The 15,866-nt window shown below is 51.2% G+C and overlaps 2 protein-coding genes across 2 annotated transcripts in view; one reads left to right on the top strand and one right to left on the bottom strand.

Moving 5' to 3' along the window:
• Positions 1–396: 396 nt before the first annotated feature.
• TTC24 (tetratricopeptide repeat domain 24) lies at positions 397–7,021 on the bottom strand. Its single transcript, XM_023516373.1, has 10 exons — positions 6,316–7,021; positions 5,946–6,149; positions 5,256–5,390; positions 4,982–5,094; positions 4,542–4,640; positions 3,194–3,291; positions 2,934–3,088; positions 1,918–2,014; positions 1,615–1,764; positions 397–1,524 (listed from the first exon to the last, which is right to left on the bottom strand). The coding sequence occupies exons 1-10, from the start codon at positions 7,019–7,021 to the stop codon at positions 1,443–1,445; spliced, it is 1,839 nt and encodes a 612-aa protein (XP_023372141.1). The 3' UTR covers positions 397–1,442.
• An 8,074-nt stretch (positions 7,022–15,095) lies between these two features.
• Positions 15,096–15,866, top strand: part of IQGAP3 (IQ motif containing GTPase activating protein 3) — a 46,096-nt gene continuing 45,325 nt past the window's right edge. Inside the window, exon 1 of the mRNA XM_003795251.3 lies at positions 15,096–15,143. Within this exon, the coding sequence (XP_003795299.1) occupies positions 15,107–15,143 (37 nt within the window). The 5' untranslated portion in view covers positions 15,096–15,106. The remainder of the gene's footprint in view (positions 15,144–15,866) is intronic.

Consider the following 15,866-nt stretch of genomic DNA (forward strand, 5'->3'; position numbering starts at 1 on the left):
AGTAGAGTGCTGTGGAAGCTCACAGAAACCTCCAACTCTTGGTCTTAAGCGATTCTCTTGCCTCAGCTTCCCAAATAGGTAGGACTATAGGCGCCCGCCACAAGGCCCAGCCATTTTTGTTGCAGTTGCCACTGCTGTTTTAGCTGGCCGGGGCCGGATTTGAACCCTCCACCCTCCGTATATGGGGCCAGCGCTCTACCCACTGAGCCACAGGTGCTGCCTGAAACAATACATTTTCTATCTGTCATAGTGAGGCCAGGGTCTTTTCTTTAAGGAGGGGGCCAATGACTGAAGTTTTCCATCCTTGTTACATAAACCAGTTAGGTATCTATCACATGCAGTTTGTTTCCTTAAGGTAAAACAATTAACACCACATTTGAATCAATCTGCATGCAGAATTTATTTAGATTTTTATGATTTTCTCCAAAGTTATAATAATCTCCTGCTTACGTCTAATTCTACAGCTTTTTTCCCCCTTTTCACTTCTATTCAGCATAGTATACAGCAGCTTTTGCAAGTGACTCACCTTAGTCTTCTAAGCATCCAACTTAGTTTTCATTGAAACAATCTTTGTTTTCACTTTACTCACCAACATATATAATGTTTAATTAAATGACAAATTAAGTAACACAACCAGCATAAACACACTTTGCAACTAACTCTGGGTAAGCCATGGCCTAGCTGGGGGAGTGAACTCCACAGCATTCTAGAAGGTATTCACTCCTTGGGTTTGAATCCCAACTTCTTTACATACTAGTTGTGTAACCCTGGGAATTCAAACTACTTATGCTTGCTTTATGCTCTATTTCCCTCATCTATGAAAGGGGATAATAACAGCATCTCATGAATTTGTGAGGGTTAAAGGAGAAAACACTTGTGAAGCACTAAGAGTGGTGGGGGGTAGGTGCTAAATGCTCAGTAAACCCAGCATCACTGTTGTTGCCAGGCTGGGGCAGCAGTTGTCTGACAGGTTGCGGGCCTGAGCCTATACCCAGCATCCCCTCTACTTCATGGAGGAAGTAGGTGCTTCTAGTACCATGTAACTTTTGTAGAGTTACATCCCTACTTCCCATATGAGAAAATTCAGGACTGAAGAGTTGGTGACTCCAAAGCCACTTGACCAGGAAGTCATAATTTTTAGAATTTATAAGGGCCTTAGCAATCATAAAGTTTGGATCTAGGGGAAAAAGTAAAATTCACCATTGTTTTTTAAACCTGTTGAGTCCAAAAATTCCCATAAGGAGCAAACAGAACCTCCCAGAGCAGAGACTACAAAGTCCTGGCCAGCCTCCTCAGGATCACTGGCTGGCTGTGTTCCGGACACCCTGTGCTCCGTGTCCATCAGGGTTGAGCAATTGGGAAGAGGCTAAGTCCCCTGAAACTCCTAGTGTGCATACAGGCAGCTTCTGCAGAGGTGAAGGCTGTAGCCAGCAGTGGGGAGGTCACATGACTGTGCAGAAGCCAGATTCTGTGGGTCTCCGCTGCAAGCTCCTGCTGAGGGACTCCCTGTGCCCTCTGGGCAACCTGAAGAAAGCAAGAAGGGGCCTGTAGTGGAGGTCAGGAGGGGCTTGCTTGCCCTGGCTCCAGCTTCCCCATGCCCTCTCTGGTCCTTACCTCTCCTGGTGGGCTCCAGAGCAGGAGGTAGGAGGCTTCCCATTCCCCCATTTTGCAGGACTGTCCTTTTCTCTGAGACCTGCGGGCAGGCCATGCAGGAGGCAGGGGATACCCCTGGCCTCCAGAGCTGGGTGAGGGTTGTTCAGATTGCTAAAGGGCATAGACAAAGAGACTCATCCCTATGTCCCAAGCACTAACTAGGTCACAGCTTTCTCTAACGGGTCATATTCCACTAAAATCATCCCAAGCCACATCTACTTACCTTGCCATTCTCCAAGCCTCCTCCCCTTCCCAGGGACCCACCTATTGGCTTGGGAGCCATCAGATACCAGGATGCCAGGGTACTCCCTGCTGGGAGGGCCTGGACCTCCAAATGGAATATGGGCTGTGGGTCCTAGACCTGGACACAGAGAAACAAACATTCATCATATCAGGAAAGAGAAAGCTCTGGGGGAAGAACTGGGATGAGGGTGGGTGGGGATGCATGGGTCACTGCACACAGTGTGTGTGTAAAGTACTAGCCCTTTACAGGGCAGGTACTTTGTAAACATGGGCCAACTAGAAGCTAGATGGTGGAATGATTCACGGTGCCTGCAAGAAAACACACAGAAAATTCAAGTAGATTCAAGTCAGCTCAGCAAGTAGCTCCACAGCTGTGAGCCTTTTGGGGTGAGACCAATGATGAGGGAACTGGAGAAGAAAAGCACCCAGCTGGTACTGGGTACATCGCTGGCTTTCAACAAACTTTGACTCTCTAAAATGCAAAGTTTTAGAAGTTAAGAAAGCATAAGAGCAGGCAGGAAGACATGATTCTAAAAAGGGTTGAGGGGGCACCCATAGCTCAGTGGTTAGGGCGCCAGCCACATGCTGTGGGGCTGGTGGGTTCGAACCTGGCCCTGCTAAACAAAAGAAAATAGCCGGTTTGTGGCGGGCGCCTGTAGTTCCAGCTACTAGGGAAGCTGAGGCAAGAGAATCACTTGAGCCCAAGAGTTTGAGGTTGCTGTGAGCTATGACGCCACAGTACTCTACGAGGATGACAAAGTGAGACTCTGTTCATTAAAAATAAAATAAAAATAAAAAATAAAAAGGGTTAGAGGATGGGGAGAGAATGGGTAGGGGGAGGACTGTTCGGGGAGTTAGGATCCAGGACAGCCTGGTTCGGGGTGGTGAGGGCAGGGCCAGGCTTCGGCGTCAGGTCTGAATGGGGAGAAACGAAGCAGAAGAGGGGACAAGTGATGAGGGAAGCAAGAAGGACTAGAGGAGAGTACCATCCGTGCGAAGAGAGGTGGCACGGCCAGGGACAGCCCACATCAACTCACGCTGCAGTCTCCCAGATCTAGAAGTCGCGAGAACATTCGTTGACCTCTCCTCTCTTTTATCCTCGCGGCTCACCTCCAGCTCTCCGACTTTCCACCTGCTAGTAGACCTACAGGGGCAAGGAACAAGCACGACGGGCAGAGCAGACCCAAGAGCCCTCCTCCCAGGCACCCAGCAAGGGCCCCACCGCCACGCCCACGAGGGAAGCTCCGTCCAAGCCCTCCGTAAAGCCACGCCCGCCCAGGTGGCCCCGCCCCCTCACCCGAGTAGGGTTTCTGATGTGCTTGGTTGCGCCCAGGTTGGCGTCTTCGCCCGGCGGCAGACTCTGCCTGTAGTCTGGGGCCTTTCTGGAGCCATGGCCTGGGAATGAAGGGTAGTGAGAAGAATGGGTTTGCGGAAAGAAGCAGTCGAGACACAACGGCTCCAGAGAGGTGGATTTAAGTGACAGTGACAACCGAAGTGTGCCTTTCGTCTCTTGAGAATAAACTTTAAGGGTGAAGCCCCTTGTTCTGTTACAGTTCCCACTTGGTAACTCTCAAGTTAATTTTTATGGACTCTCGCACTCGACCAGAGCCTGACAACCACCCAGTCCTGTCGGGAGCCTCATGGGGCCAAGACACATAAAGTTAGTAGCTGACTTTGGATGAGGTCTGGGTCTTCAGACCTCCACTCCAGTCCTCTACTTGTACCAAGCTAATTTAAATATAGTGTCCTAGTCTTTAAAATGAGAAGGCATAAAACTTATTAAATAAACATAATAAACATTAAAGTATAATTTCGATTCCTGGGGTGGAAAGAAGTTTTTTGAGGGTGTCTCAGAATGGGACAAAGGAGGCCCATGGAGAGAGATTCAGAGGTAGAGATAGGGTGAGGCAGCGCCGGGGAAGGAGGCACTAGGAGCAGATCCTCAGAGGAAATGTCCCTAGAGATAGGAGCCACGGACTTCCTGGGAACGCTATCACCATCTTGTGGCCACTTGGGGGAACTGCAGTCAAGGACTTAAAACTTTCTACCTCCTCATCCATAGGGTTTAGGATCTTATTTTTTATTTATTTTTTATTTTTTTGAGACAGGGTCACCTTCTGTCACCCAGGCCGGAGTGCAGTGGCCCGATCATAGGTCACTGTAACCTCAAACTCCGGGGCTTAAGTGATTCTCTTGCCTCAGCCTCCACAATAGCTGGGACTAAGGCATCTGCCACAACTTCTGGCTGTTTTTTTTTGGGTTGTAGTTGTCATTGTTTGGCAGGCCCAGGCTGGATTCGAACCTGTCAGCTCTGGTGCATGTGGCTGGTGCCTTAGCCACTTGAGCTACAGGTGTCACCAGGGCTTAGGATTCTTGATGGCACCCCTTGGCCTTCACCCAACAGGCTTGTTAACAAGCAGTCAAAGTCCTGAAACAGCCCTTGTGTTGGAAACATGCCATGACCCCCCTGCCGATCCGTCCACCCCCTGTAAAGTGATATATATCCCACAGGAAGGCTCAGGGCAGATGAACACAGTTGGGCAGTCAAGTGCAGCATCTCTAGAACATCGCCTCTACCTACCACCAACCCCCTCTCTGGGCAACCTTTCTCCACCCCTATCTCCTTGTCTCAGGTGTCATCTCACCAGAGTATGAGACTGGACCAGCCCTACCTGGCTCAAGTGGGTCCTCATAGCATCTGCCAGCTTGGCCACCAGCCGTTCTCGCACAGAATCTGGCTCCTTCTGGAGACAAGGTGGACAATGGGGAAATGGGGGTAGACTGGACTTTGTGGTCCTTAAGGGTTGAGGGAAAAGGAAACAGAAAAAAGGAGGGAAAGGGGATTTCTCTCCCTTCTTGTCTACCCCATCCCCAAGCCTTTCTCAGGGTCCTGCCACTGTCTGCCTAGAATTGTGGACAAAAACTGACTTTCTCTCACAACTGTACCCCAAGGCCTACTACTCTGAAGTCTAATGTGTGTTTGGTAAGTGCATGAGTAGCTGGGAGAATACAAGGACTGAAGATAGGAGGGCTTCCTGAAGGAGGAGTAGCAGGGAAGAGGTGGGTTCCAGGATGAGGGTCTCACCTGACACTGGGCCAGCGCTTCCTTATAGTACTTCAAGGCCTGGTCATACTGCCCCAGTCTGGCTGCAGCAGCCCCCAGCCCCTCACAGGCCTGCCACTGCCCTTTCATGTCCCCTGAGGAAGAGAGCCTCAAAGGTGCTCTCACAGCTCCCTACTCCACTAACCCACCCCTGCAGAGGTACTCCCCACCCTCAGTTCCCCCATCTGCCTCCCCACCAGTCCCAAGGACACTCAGCCTTTGGACATCCCCTGCAAAGCCACATGCTACCCTTCACACTTACCGGTGTCCCGGGCAGCTTGCAGGGCATGCAGGTAGTTGTCCCTGGCAGCTGTGTGGTCCTCCAGCTGGCTCAATGCAAATGCCAGGCTGCCAAAGCTCCGGCCCTGCTCCCATCGCTGCCCCACAGAGCCTGCAGACAGAACCCGCCCCCCAGCAACAAGGCATGGTTCTCACAGCCCTGGTGCCCAGCCTCATTACACTTCCATATGGATGCAGAGGCCTGAACTCTCCATACCCAGCCTCTCCTCATTCTGAGCACTGGCCTGAATGCCTCCACCTGACTGGTCTGAGTCAGGCAACAACCCTGTGAGGTAGGCAGGGCAGGTATTACCATCCCTATTTATATACATGTAGAAATTGAAGCTTGGAAAGCAGAAGTGATTCGCTGAGTGTCACACAAACAGAGGAGGGACTGGGCTCCACTTCAGGTCTCCTCTCCTGGCTGGTACCCTTCCCCCGCCCATTGCTGCCTCCAAACCCCAGGCCTCAGCCTCTGGACCCACAAACCTCTGTCCTGTCTGGCCCTCTCATCTACTGTACTCCTGGCTCTTACTCCCCTGGTTCTGGGCTTCTAAGCCCCATAACTGGTTCTAGAAATCCAACAATCCTTAAGCTATGGGGACTCTGATGGAATGACCCTTAGTGTTTTGGCCCCAAGTCCTGTTCCACAACCCCTGGCACCCACCATGTAGGTTGGCAGCCCTCTGGTGAAACTCCCGAGCTTCCTGATAGTTGCCGAGGGCGTTGTGGGCCATTCCAAGGTTTCTCAGCACTGTGGCCTGCTCTCCTGGCCCCCGGCACAGGGGCAGAGCCTGCAGGAAGGCTTCCATGGCCAGTGGGAACAGCTGGAGCTGGGAGTAGCCCAGGCCTAGGTCATTATAGAGGTGCCCTAGAGAGCACAGCCAGGGTCACTGGTAGCCAGATCAGATGCAACTGAGGCTGTACTGGTACAGCCCCTGTCCCTCTCCTCCAAGCTCCCCAGACCCTTCTGCAGCCCTTAGAGTACCATTAGACTCTCTTCCTAGATCTCACACCTCTCCTACACAAAGTCTCACCCAGCAGTCCCTGCTCAGCGCTCCTTCCAGCGAGCCTCTGGCTCTCCTCCAGCACCTGCACAACTTCGCTTGCCCGGTGCCGTCCGCTCTTCAGCATACACCCTGCTGCAGCCCCAAGTGCCAGGGCGGCAGCCCGGGGCTGCCTTGCTTGGGCATAGGCCTGGCTTGCTTCCTGCAGGCAGTGGGCTGCTAGCTCAGGCTGTCCCAGAGCCTGGTAGCAGGCTCCCATTTTTGCCTGTGCTTCCCCCTGGTCCCCCTGTGGCTGGTAGTGACCCAGAGCCTTGTGGTACCAGGCCAAAGCTTGAGGCAGGTCACCAAGGGCTTGGTAGGCCAAAGCTACATTGAAACACTGGTCACCGTGGTGCCTGCCCTGCGCCTTCCCTTCAGGCTGGGCTCGCAGGAGCAGCTCAAGGCCTCTGGCTGGGTCCCCAGTCTCCACATAAGCAGCCCCCAAGTTGAAGGCACAGGCCCGGAGCACAGGGGTGTCCCTGGTCTGTGGGTTCTCAGAGGCCAATAGGAAGGCCCTCTGGAAGCTGGTCAAGGCCTCATGGTTCTGGCCAGCCTGTAGGGCCCCATGGCCAGCCCTGGTGAGGGCTTCAATGCTGGCCTCTTGCTGTAGCCACCTTCTTTTCTTCTTTTTTTTCTTGAAGCTTGAGGCCTCAGGCTCAGGCTCCTGGGGGACATCTTCAGGGTTTCCAGAAGACATAGGACTAACAGTGGGGAACAGAGTGGTCATAAATCAGCATTGGCAAGATCCCTTTAGGGCAATTTAGCTCTGCCCTTGCCCTGGTGTACCTCTCAGGTTTCCAGGATTTCTCTCTGCCATCTCTCTGTGCTTCAGGTACCCCACTGGAACCTGCATCAGCTCTCACTGCAATGTCCTGACTAATTCTTGTTCCTCTTTGGAGACTCAGATCTAGCAGCATCTCCCTAAGAAAGCTCCTTATCAACCAGCAGCCAGTGGGTGCTTCTGTGGTCACCCCCGGCCCCATGTCTATGTCTTTTATGGTATTAACACACCGGTCGGGATTGCTGACTTTCTTGTCTTTCTTTCCTGAAAGTAGCCTGAAGGGTCTGGCATATAGCAGACTCTCAGTAAATGTCCACTGAATGAGAGGGGAAAGTTCTGAGATGGGTGGCTACACAGCAACGTGAGTCCACTTAATGCCACTCAGCCATACTCTTTAACATGGCTAACACGGTAGACTTTATGTTACACACATTCACCACAATTAATGCTATGGCTTGTGCAACTAAGTGAATGAAGAAATAGCACACACAGGGCCTCTGCTCCATTGTCCTTCATGCTGTGTAGCTGCATACACCGGCCCATAGTCCAGGCAGTCTTGTGTCTAGCCTCAGCCGCAGTGCAGGCCGGCTCCGCACATGCCCTGCCTGCTCCATGCCAGGAGCCACCCTGGGCCCTGGCCCAGAGCTCAGTAGGCTATAGGACTGGCCAGGAGCCAACCTCCAGGAGACCAGGAGTCTGTGTCTCCCTTTACTGCCCCTCCTCTGTCTCAAGGGCAGCTTCTTCCAGTCTCCCCAGCTTTCTGTCTGCTGGCTGATTCCAGTCCCCCTGTATCCTGCTCTGGCCTCAAGAGCCCCCTTAAACGCAGATATGTCATCATCCCAGAGTGTACATCCTGTTAGTATCTTTGTTCTTGAAAGGCAAAGGATTTTCATGGACTCCTCCCAGGAGATAGGAAAAGGAATAGAAAAGACCCAGGACTCTCACTCCTCCCATTTTATTCTTCTTTCTTTTTTAGGAGGGGCAGGCAGAGGCAGTCCATTCTCTTTTTAAAGAAAGTCTCCCCAGCCTCTAAGAATACCCAGAAATCCTGCCTTTTCAAGGCCCTAACCACACCCCCATCCTACCCCAGTCCCAATTACTCCCACTCCAGTCTGGGGTTCCCCCGCCACTGCTGCAAGACATCTTACCTCCTTCGTCCTCTCGTCCTCTCGGCAGCTGGCCTCTGAAACAGAATGGCCCCTCTAGCTTGGGTTACCTCCCCTAGCTCCCCCAGCTCACAAGGCCCGGAGTTACTAGACAACTGGGTGCCAGCCTCCCATTCCTAGGGAATTCTTTGAGTGACATCTCAAAGGCCCTATCTGCGTGCAGAACCCTGATGGTACTTGAGCACAGACACCTGAGTTTCATTGTCCTTCCTGTTTTGCTGATCCAACCCCTGCAGACACAGCCCCTCAGGTCCCTTGCTTCAAGGAATAAATCAAACCATCATGGGGCTGGTCATTGGCTATGCACTCAGAGATGCTCTATCTCGTCCCTCTGTTTCACAAAGGAAGGGACTGAGGCTCAGAGAGCAGGTATGTCTTGCCTAAGATCACAGAGCTGTCAAGTAGCTGGGGTTAGACCCCAGGTTTTCTTTTCTTTTCTTTTCTTTTTGTTTGAGGCAGTCTCAAGCTGTTGCCCTGGGTAGAGTGCTATGGTGTCGTAGCTCACAGCACCACCTCCAACTTGGTCTCAAGCTATCCTCTTGCCTCAGTTTTTCTATTTTTAGTAGAGACGGGGTCTCACTTTTGCTCAGGCTGGTCTGGAACTCATGAGTTCAAGCAATCAACCCGCCTTGGCCTCCCAGAGTGCTAGTATAGACCCCAGGTTTTCTGATTCAAGTTAATTAGCCCAGGGCCCCTTCCACTGCCCTATGACTACAAACTTTAATGGGGCTTAGGCTGTCCAGGAAGTGAACACTCCCCCCGACCTACTCCCCTCTCTTACATACCACATCTCATATCTGGGAACAGGGTGAAAGGTTGATGGTCAGGAAAGGCCTGGAGATCAGAAAAGCCCCTTGCCCCTGGACTCCTCTCCCCAGATCCACTGATCTGCAACCTACATGTTCTTTTTTTTTTTTTTTTTTTTTTTTTTTTTTTTGAGACGGAGCCTCAAGCTATCCCCCTGGGTAGACTGCCATGGCATCACACTCACAGCAACCTCCAATTCCTGGGCTCAAGCGAGTCTCCTGCCTCAGCCTCCCAAGTTGCTGGGACTACAGGCGCCCGCCACAACGCCTGGCCATTTTTTGGTTGCAGCCATCATTGTTGTTTGGCGGGCCTGGGCTGGGGATTCGAACCCGCCACCTTAGGTGTACGTGGCTGGCGCCTTAGCCGCTTGAGCCACAGGCGCCGAGCCAACCTACATGTTCTTAATGAAAGGACAGCAGACCCAGGACAATGGGGATGTAATGGCCCAACTCACCCAGGATGGCCTGCATCAGAAGGCAAATGTCCTCATTTACCTGGGGAAAGGCCTCTTTTGAGTAAAGAAAACTTTGGCAGAGATAAAATGATGAGGAAGTAGCTGGGCTTACTGCATTTGCCCTGCAGCCTTCACTGTGCACTTGCACTTGGTAGCACAGGGTGGTGGTGGCTGGGCAGACAGCACTGTGAGGGAGCACAAAACGGCTTCCCTCTATCCTCTGTGTTCTTTGGTTGAACTACAAACTAAATTGACATGGGGGGCAGGGCAGCACCTGTAGCTCAAAAGGGTAGGGCACCAATTCCATCTGCCAGAGGTGGCAGGTTCAAACCCAGCCCCAGCCAGGCTAAAAATGGCCAAAAAAGAAAACAAAAAATTGACATGGGACAGATTGACAGTAGAAAAACCATTTTAATTATAGTCATGCTTTGCTTAACAACAGAGATACATTCTGAGAAATGTGTTGTTAGGTTCTTTTTAACATGTTCAAACATGTCTTTTTATTTATTTATTTATTGTAGTTGTTGCAGTTTGTTTGTATGTTTCTTTGGTTTTTTGGCTGGGGTTGGGTTTGAACCCACCACCTCTGGTATATGGGGCTGGCACCCTACTCCTTGAGCCACAGGTGCCACCCTGTTAGGTGGTTTTATTGTTGTGCAAACATCATAGAGTACTGTACTTACACAATCTAGATGGCGTAGCCTACTACATACCCAGGCTCTGTGGTGTAAGCCATTGTTCCCAGGCTACAAACCTGTACAGCATGTTGCTGTAACTGAATCCTCTAACACAATATTAAGTATTTGTGTATTTAAACACCTCGAAGCAGAAAAGACACAGTAAAAATACAGTATAAAAGACTAAAAATGGTACACTTGAATAGGGCATTTACCATAAATAGAGCTTGCAGGACTGGAGGTTGCTCTGTGTGAATCAGCAAGTGACCTAGGACACTGCTGCCCACTTGCACACAACTGGTGGTGCAGTGGTTTGGACCAGCATCACCACAAGCATGAGCAATGTGCTGCCCTCAGATGTTGTAATGGCTACAACCAGCAGGTGACAGGAATGTTTTATTTATTTATTTTTGAGACAGAACCTCAAGCTGTCCCCCTGGGTAGAGTGCCATGGCATCACAGCTCAGAGCAACCTCCAACTCCTGGGCTCAAGTGAGTCTCCTGCCTCTGCCTCCCAAGTAGCTGGGACCACAGGCACCCGCCACAACGCCTGGCTATTTTTTGGTTGCAGCCATCATTGTTGTTTGGTGGGCCCAGGCTGGGATTCGAACCCACCACCTTAGGTGTATGTGGCTGGCACCTTAGCCACTTGAGCTACAGGCGCCGAGCTGACAGGAATGTTTTAGTTCTATTATAATCTCACGGGACTACTGTCTTATGTGGGGACAGTTGCTGACTGATGTTATGTGGACCAAGACTGTACGTGCATATTCATGGGAGTCTCACAAAGCATGAGACTCAAAGATGGTCCAGGTGATTGGAAGTTTCCATAGCACCTGAGAATAGGGGCTTGGGCTTCTGCAGGGCAGTGACAACAAGTTAAGGTGGAGGAGGAAGTGCAAGGTGAACAAAGGCAAGCTGTGTAGATAAAAAATCTCTAAGGTAACAAATGTTATCTCAGAGCACCCCTCTTCCTGATGTAGATCCTTTGCTAATGGAGATTTCCTTTACAGAATTAAATTTATTTCCCAAAAGGACAGCTTTTCAGAGCTACTCCTGTGTCTGCAGTTTCTCAGAATAACCAGCTTAAAATACACCAAGGAGTATATTTTGGGGTAGCACATTCTGGTTTTGTACAGTCATATTTTGGGGTGCTATCTCCTGAGCCCCAACAGTGCCCATGCCCAAGATAAGGTCTCCCAGCTGCCTGCAGCTTCTACTCACAGCCTGGCCAGGGCCAAATATGCAACTCAGTTTGTCCTTCACTCAGGAGACTTCCGTGAAGGAGAGAGGATAACGTAGAGGAGGGCAGGGAATGAAACTGCTCCCAAGGTTAGAAAGGATCCAGTGATAATTTCTGAATCATTCTCGTTTGATTTCTCTGCTGTATCCATCACACCCTTGCGTCTCTCTTCTCACTTGGCTTCTATAACCTACTGTCCCATTCTTTGCCTCCTGGGAAGAACCGTAGGAGTACAGGACCCAAAGAAGGGACAGTTGCACAATACTCTTGCCTTCTCTGACAATTTTTTTCCATCTCCTTTGCTGGACCATCTGTCCATCTCTTAAATCCTTATATCCCCCTCACTCTGCTCTTTCTTACTATTTCTTCTTACTTTACATAGTCTTTCAAGAACATTTCATCCAGCTCGGCACCTGTGGCTCAAGTGGCTAAGGCACCAGCCACATACACCTAAGGTGGCGGGTTTGAATCCAGCCCAGGCCTGCCAAACAACAATGATGGCTGCAACCAAAAAACAGCCAGGCGTTGTGGTGGGCGCTTGTGGTCCCAGCTACTTGGGAGGCTGAGGCAGGAGACTTGCTTGAGCCTAGGAGTTGAAGGTTGCTCTGAGCTGTGATGCCATGGCACTCTACCCAGGGGGACAGCTTGAGGCTCTGTCTCAAAAAAAAAGAACATTTCATCCACTCCTCTGATTTTAACACCTTTGATAAGGCAATAATTTCTTTTTCTTTCTTTCTTTTTCTTTTTTTTTTTGAGACAGAGTCTCACTATGTTGCCCTGGGTAGAGTGCCGTGGCATCACAGCTCACAGCAACCTCAAACTCTTGGACTTCAGAGATTCTCTTGCCTCAGCCTCCCAAGTAGCTGGGATTACAGTGCCCATCACAACGCCTGGCTATTTTTGTTGTTGTTGTTGCAGTTGTCATTGTTGTTTAGCAGGCCTGGGCCGGGTTCAAACCCACCTGCATTGGTGTATGTGGCCGGCACCTTACCCACTGAGCTACAGGCATTGCTTATTTTTTTTTTCTGAGACAGTCTTACTTTGTTGCCCTCAGTAGAGTGTTGTGGCATCATAGCTCATAGCAACCTCAGACTCTTGGGCTTAAGTAATTCTCTTGTCTCAGTCTCCTGTAGCTGGAACTACAGGCACACACCACAGTGTTTGTCTGTTTTTAGAGACGAAGGCTCATTCTTGTTCAGGCTGGTCTTGAACCTGTGAGCTCAGGCAATACACCAGCCTGGGCCTCCCAGAGTGCGAGGATTATAGGTGTGAGCCACCGTGCCAGGCCCTTAGTGGACCACTCTTTAAACTAGAAACAAAGGAGCCATTCTTACTTCCATTTTCTCCACTGTCAGTCTCAGCCTATTGATTTTATCTTTGAAATCTCTCCCCAGTGTACTCTCTTTTCTGCAGCCATGGCCTTTCTGTATTTTTCTGTACTCTCTTCTCATGTCGTGGCCTTGGAGGTGATGGAGTACACGTACATAGTGGTTAAAAAACTCAAGCTTGGGCTCGGTGCCTGTGGCTCAAGTGGCTAAGGCACATACACCTAAGGTGGTGGGTTCGAATCCAGCCCGGGCCTGCCAAACAACAATGACGGCTGCAACCAAAAAAAAAAAAAAAATAGCTGGGTATTGCGGTGGATGCCTGTGGTCCCAGCTACTTGGGAAGCTGAGGCAGGAGACTCACTTGAGCCCAGCAGGTGGAGGTTGCTGTGAGCTGTGATGCCACAGCACTCTACCCAAGGGGACAGCTTGGGGCTCTGTCTCAAAAAAACAAAAACAAAAACTCAAGCTTGGAATGAAGGCTAAGGCAAGAGAATCACCTAAGCCCAGGAGTTGGAGGTTGCTGTGAGCGGTGCGACACCTCAGTACTCTACTACCAAGGGCAATAAAGTGAGACTCTGTCTCAAAAAAAAAAAAACAAAACCAAACCTCAACCTTGGAGTGGGACTATCTGGGTTTAACTCTTGGCTCTAGGAGTTTTTTGCCATATGACCTTTCCAAGCCACAATTTCTCATCTGTATTGTGAAGATTAAATAGGATGGTTTCTTGTAAGATGATGCTATGACCAGCATATAATAAGCACTTAATATACATTGATGTTGTGTGTTGGTCCATAACTCTGCTGTGGGAGAAATACACCACTACTCAGCTTCTACCATCCACTGGGATGGTAGAAACAATGTGAGTCAGTCTGGGTGTTTGTACCTTTCTTTGTCCCAAGGTGGAGTCCAAGTTGGGCAAGGTATGTCATGCCAAGTCTGATAGGGGAGGTCCATCTGGTCCTCCACCATCTATTTACAAAGGTGTCCACTGACACCTTTCTCTGGTATTCCTATCTGGTGTTTTCAGGCCCAAGGACCAAGAGAAAGAACAGGATAACTTATTCAGGCACTTCCTTTCTGGCTAGGCAAGGGAATTCCTGCACAGCTGTCTAAGGGTATACCTGCCTGGTTCAGGCAGAGTGAAGGGGATAGATATAAGGATTTAAAAGATGGACAGATGGTCCAGCAAAGGAGATGGAAAAAAATTGTCAGAGAAGGCAAGAGTATTGTGTAACTGTCCCTTCTCTGGGTCCTGTATTCCTATGGTTCTTCCCAGGTGGCAGAGAATGAGACTCCCATCACCAGGTGCCACCAAGATCTAGATTCTCTCTCTACTTCCCCCAGCTGATGAGAGGCAAGGGGAAGAATCCCTTATGGTCTTTAAGGGAACACTCACTCTCTTCAAACCTTCCTTTTCCCAAGCCCTTTTGTCTCAGCTGGAGTCTCTTCTGTTCCTCTGAAAGCTTTAGGTTTGGGCTTTTGCTTTCTGGCCTCTCACATCTTTCACCCAGAGTATAAGCCCTGGTTGCCTGGCTGCTTAAAAGCAGTGTGGGAGAAGCGGAAAGGGAGAAAAACTAAATGGGGGAAGCCTGTCAGATAATTTTTTTTTCTGCGCAATTGTTTTAATTACTTTTATATTAGTTCAGGCCCTTACTGCCTCTCACCTGTATTGGAAGATCATTCTAAAATATAAGCCTGGCTCTAACCTCTGCCTAAAATGCTCCACGGCAGGTGACACCTCTCCAGAGCCCTCCCAGCTCCGCAGCCTGAGGGCTCCGGCCCTCTTTCTACCTTTCCCTGGTTGAGCTATGTTCTCTAACTGAACCGAGTTTAATTTCTCCAACTCGCTTCCTTGATCTTGCACATGCGAGTTCTGCTGACTGGAATGCCTTTCTCCTTCAGTCTGACGGATTCTCCTGCATTTTTCAACCCAGACCAGCTGTTCCCTCCACTGGGACATCTTCCCTCCACGCATCACTGACCTCTGGTTGGCCTGACCACCCATCTACCGCTCCTGCCGGAGGAGCAAGCTCTTCCAGGGGTTGCCTGCGCGTGTGCATCTCTCCCTGCACCAGCTCAGCGCAGAGTACCCCGGGGGACCCAAGTTAGCAGGCCCAGAAACACAGTGGAAGGCCGACAGGGCTCAGCGGGAATGCCCGGGGACGCGCCGCGCCCTGTCCAGCCCCGCGGTGCTCCCCAGCAGCGCCCGCGGCCGGAGACTCCAGCTCCCAGGGCGCTCTGCGGCCACCGGAAGTGCCCATCCTACGGTGGCGGAGGAGAGGGGCGGTGGCCTAGCGGCGGGAGATTCAAACCTGGAAGGAGGAACATGGAGGGAAGAGGAGCAGGCCCGGGCCCGACGGCCTGTGAGTGCCTGAGGGGTCCCAGAGGGCCTCGGCAGGGGCGCGGGGCTGGGCCGGGGTCTGGGTCCCGGCAGAGGCTGGGTGGGGACCTGGGTCCCGGGGGAGATCGGACGGGGGTCTGGGTCCCGGGAGAGGCCGGGCGGGGGTCTGGGTCCCGGGGGAGGACGGGTGGGTCCCTTCTCAGATGACCTATACTCAGGAGGGACCGGGGCAGGGGGCTGGGCAATCCGGGGCCGGGCTGGGGCGGCGCGGAGCCTGAGGACCGGGGCGGTGGGGCGTAGAAGAGACTGAGCTGGGAAAGCCTCCGGGCTGACCTGCAGTGCTTTAAAGCTGACGGAGCGCTTTCTGTCTTATTTCCAAGTTTGGGGGCTCATGGGTTCTGGAGAGTGTGGTCTTCCTTAAAAGTCAGCAGCTACTGGTAGTGACACACTTGCCAACCGCTGCTATGGGATAGGACACCCAAAGGAGCCTGGGGACTCCTCTACTTTGAGATGCCGCTTTGAGACTCTAGGGCGCGGAAATTACCTGGGAAGCTTGTTAAAAAAGATTCCTGAGCACTATCCTAGGGTTCCTGCTCCACGGACCTAGAGGGGCCCACAAAACCCGCATTTAAAACACGCTGTGTGGCTCAAGCGGCTAAGGCGCCAGCCACATACACCTAAGGTGGCGGGTTCGAATCCCCAGCCCAGACCCGCCAAACAACAATGATGGCTGCAACCAAAAAAT

This window comes from Otolemur garnettii, unplaced genomic scaffold (assembly GCF_000181295.1).
Source record: "Otolemur garnettii isolate 467f Iridium unplaced genomic scaffold, OtoGar3 scaffold00091, whole genome shotgun sequence".
In the NCBI taxonomy this organism is placed as follows: Eukaryota; Metazoa; Chordata; class Mammalia; order Primates; family Galagidae; genus Otolemur; species Otolemur garnettii.

Excerpts from the sequence above, each read along its gene's own strand:
- TTC24 (XM_023516373.1), bottom strand. The coding sequence starts at position 7,021 with ATGTCTTCTGGAAACCCTGAAGATGTCCCCCAGGAGCCTGAGCCTGAG. Across the intron at positions 2,015-2,933 it reads TAGATCTGGGAGACTGCAGC|GTCTAGGACCCACAGCCCAT; the intron begins GTGAGTTGATGT and ends CTCTGTGTCCAG. Across the intron at positions 1,765-1,917 it reads GATGGCTCCCAAGCCAATAG|CAATCTGAACAACCCTCACC; the intron begins GTGGGTCCCTGG and ends TATGCCCTTTAG.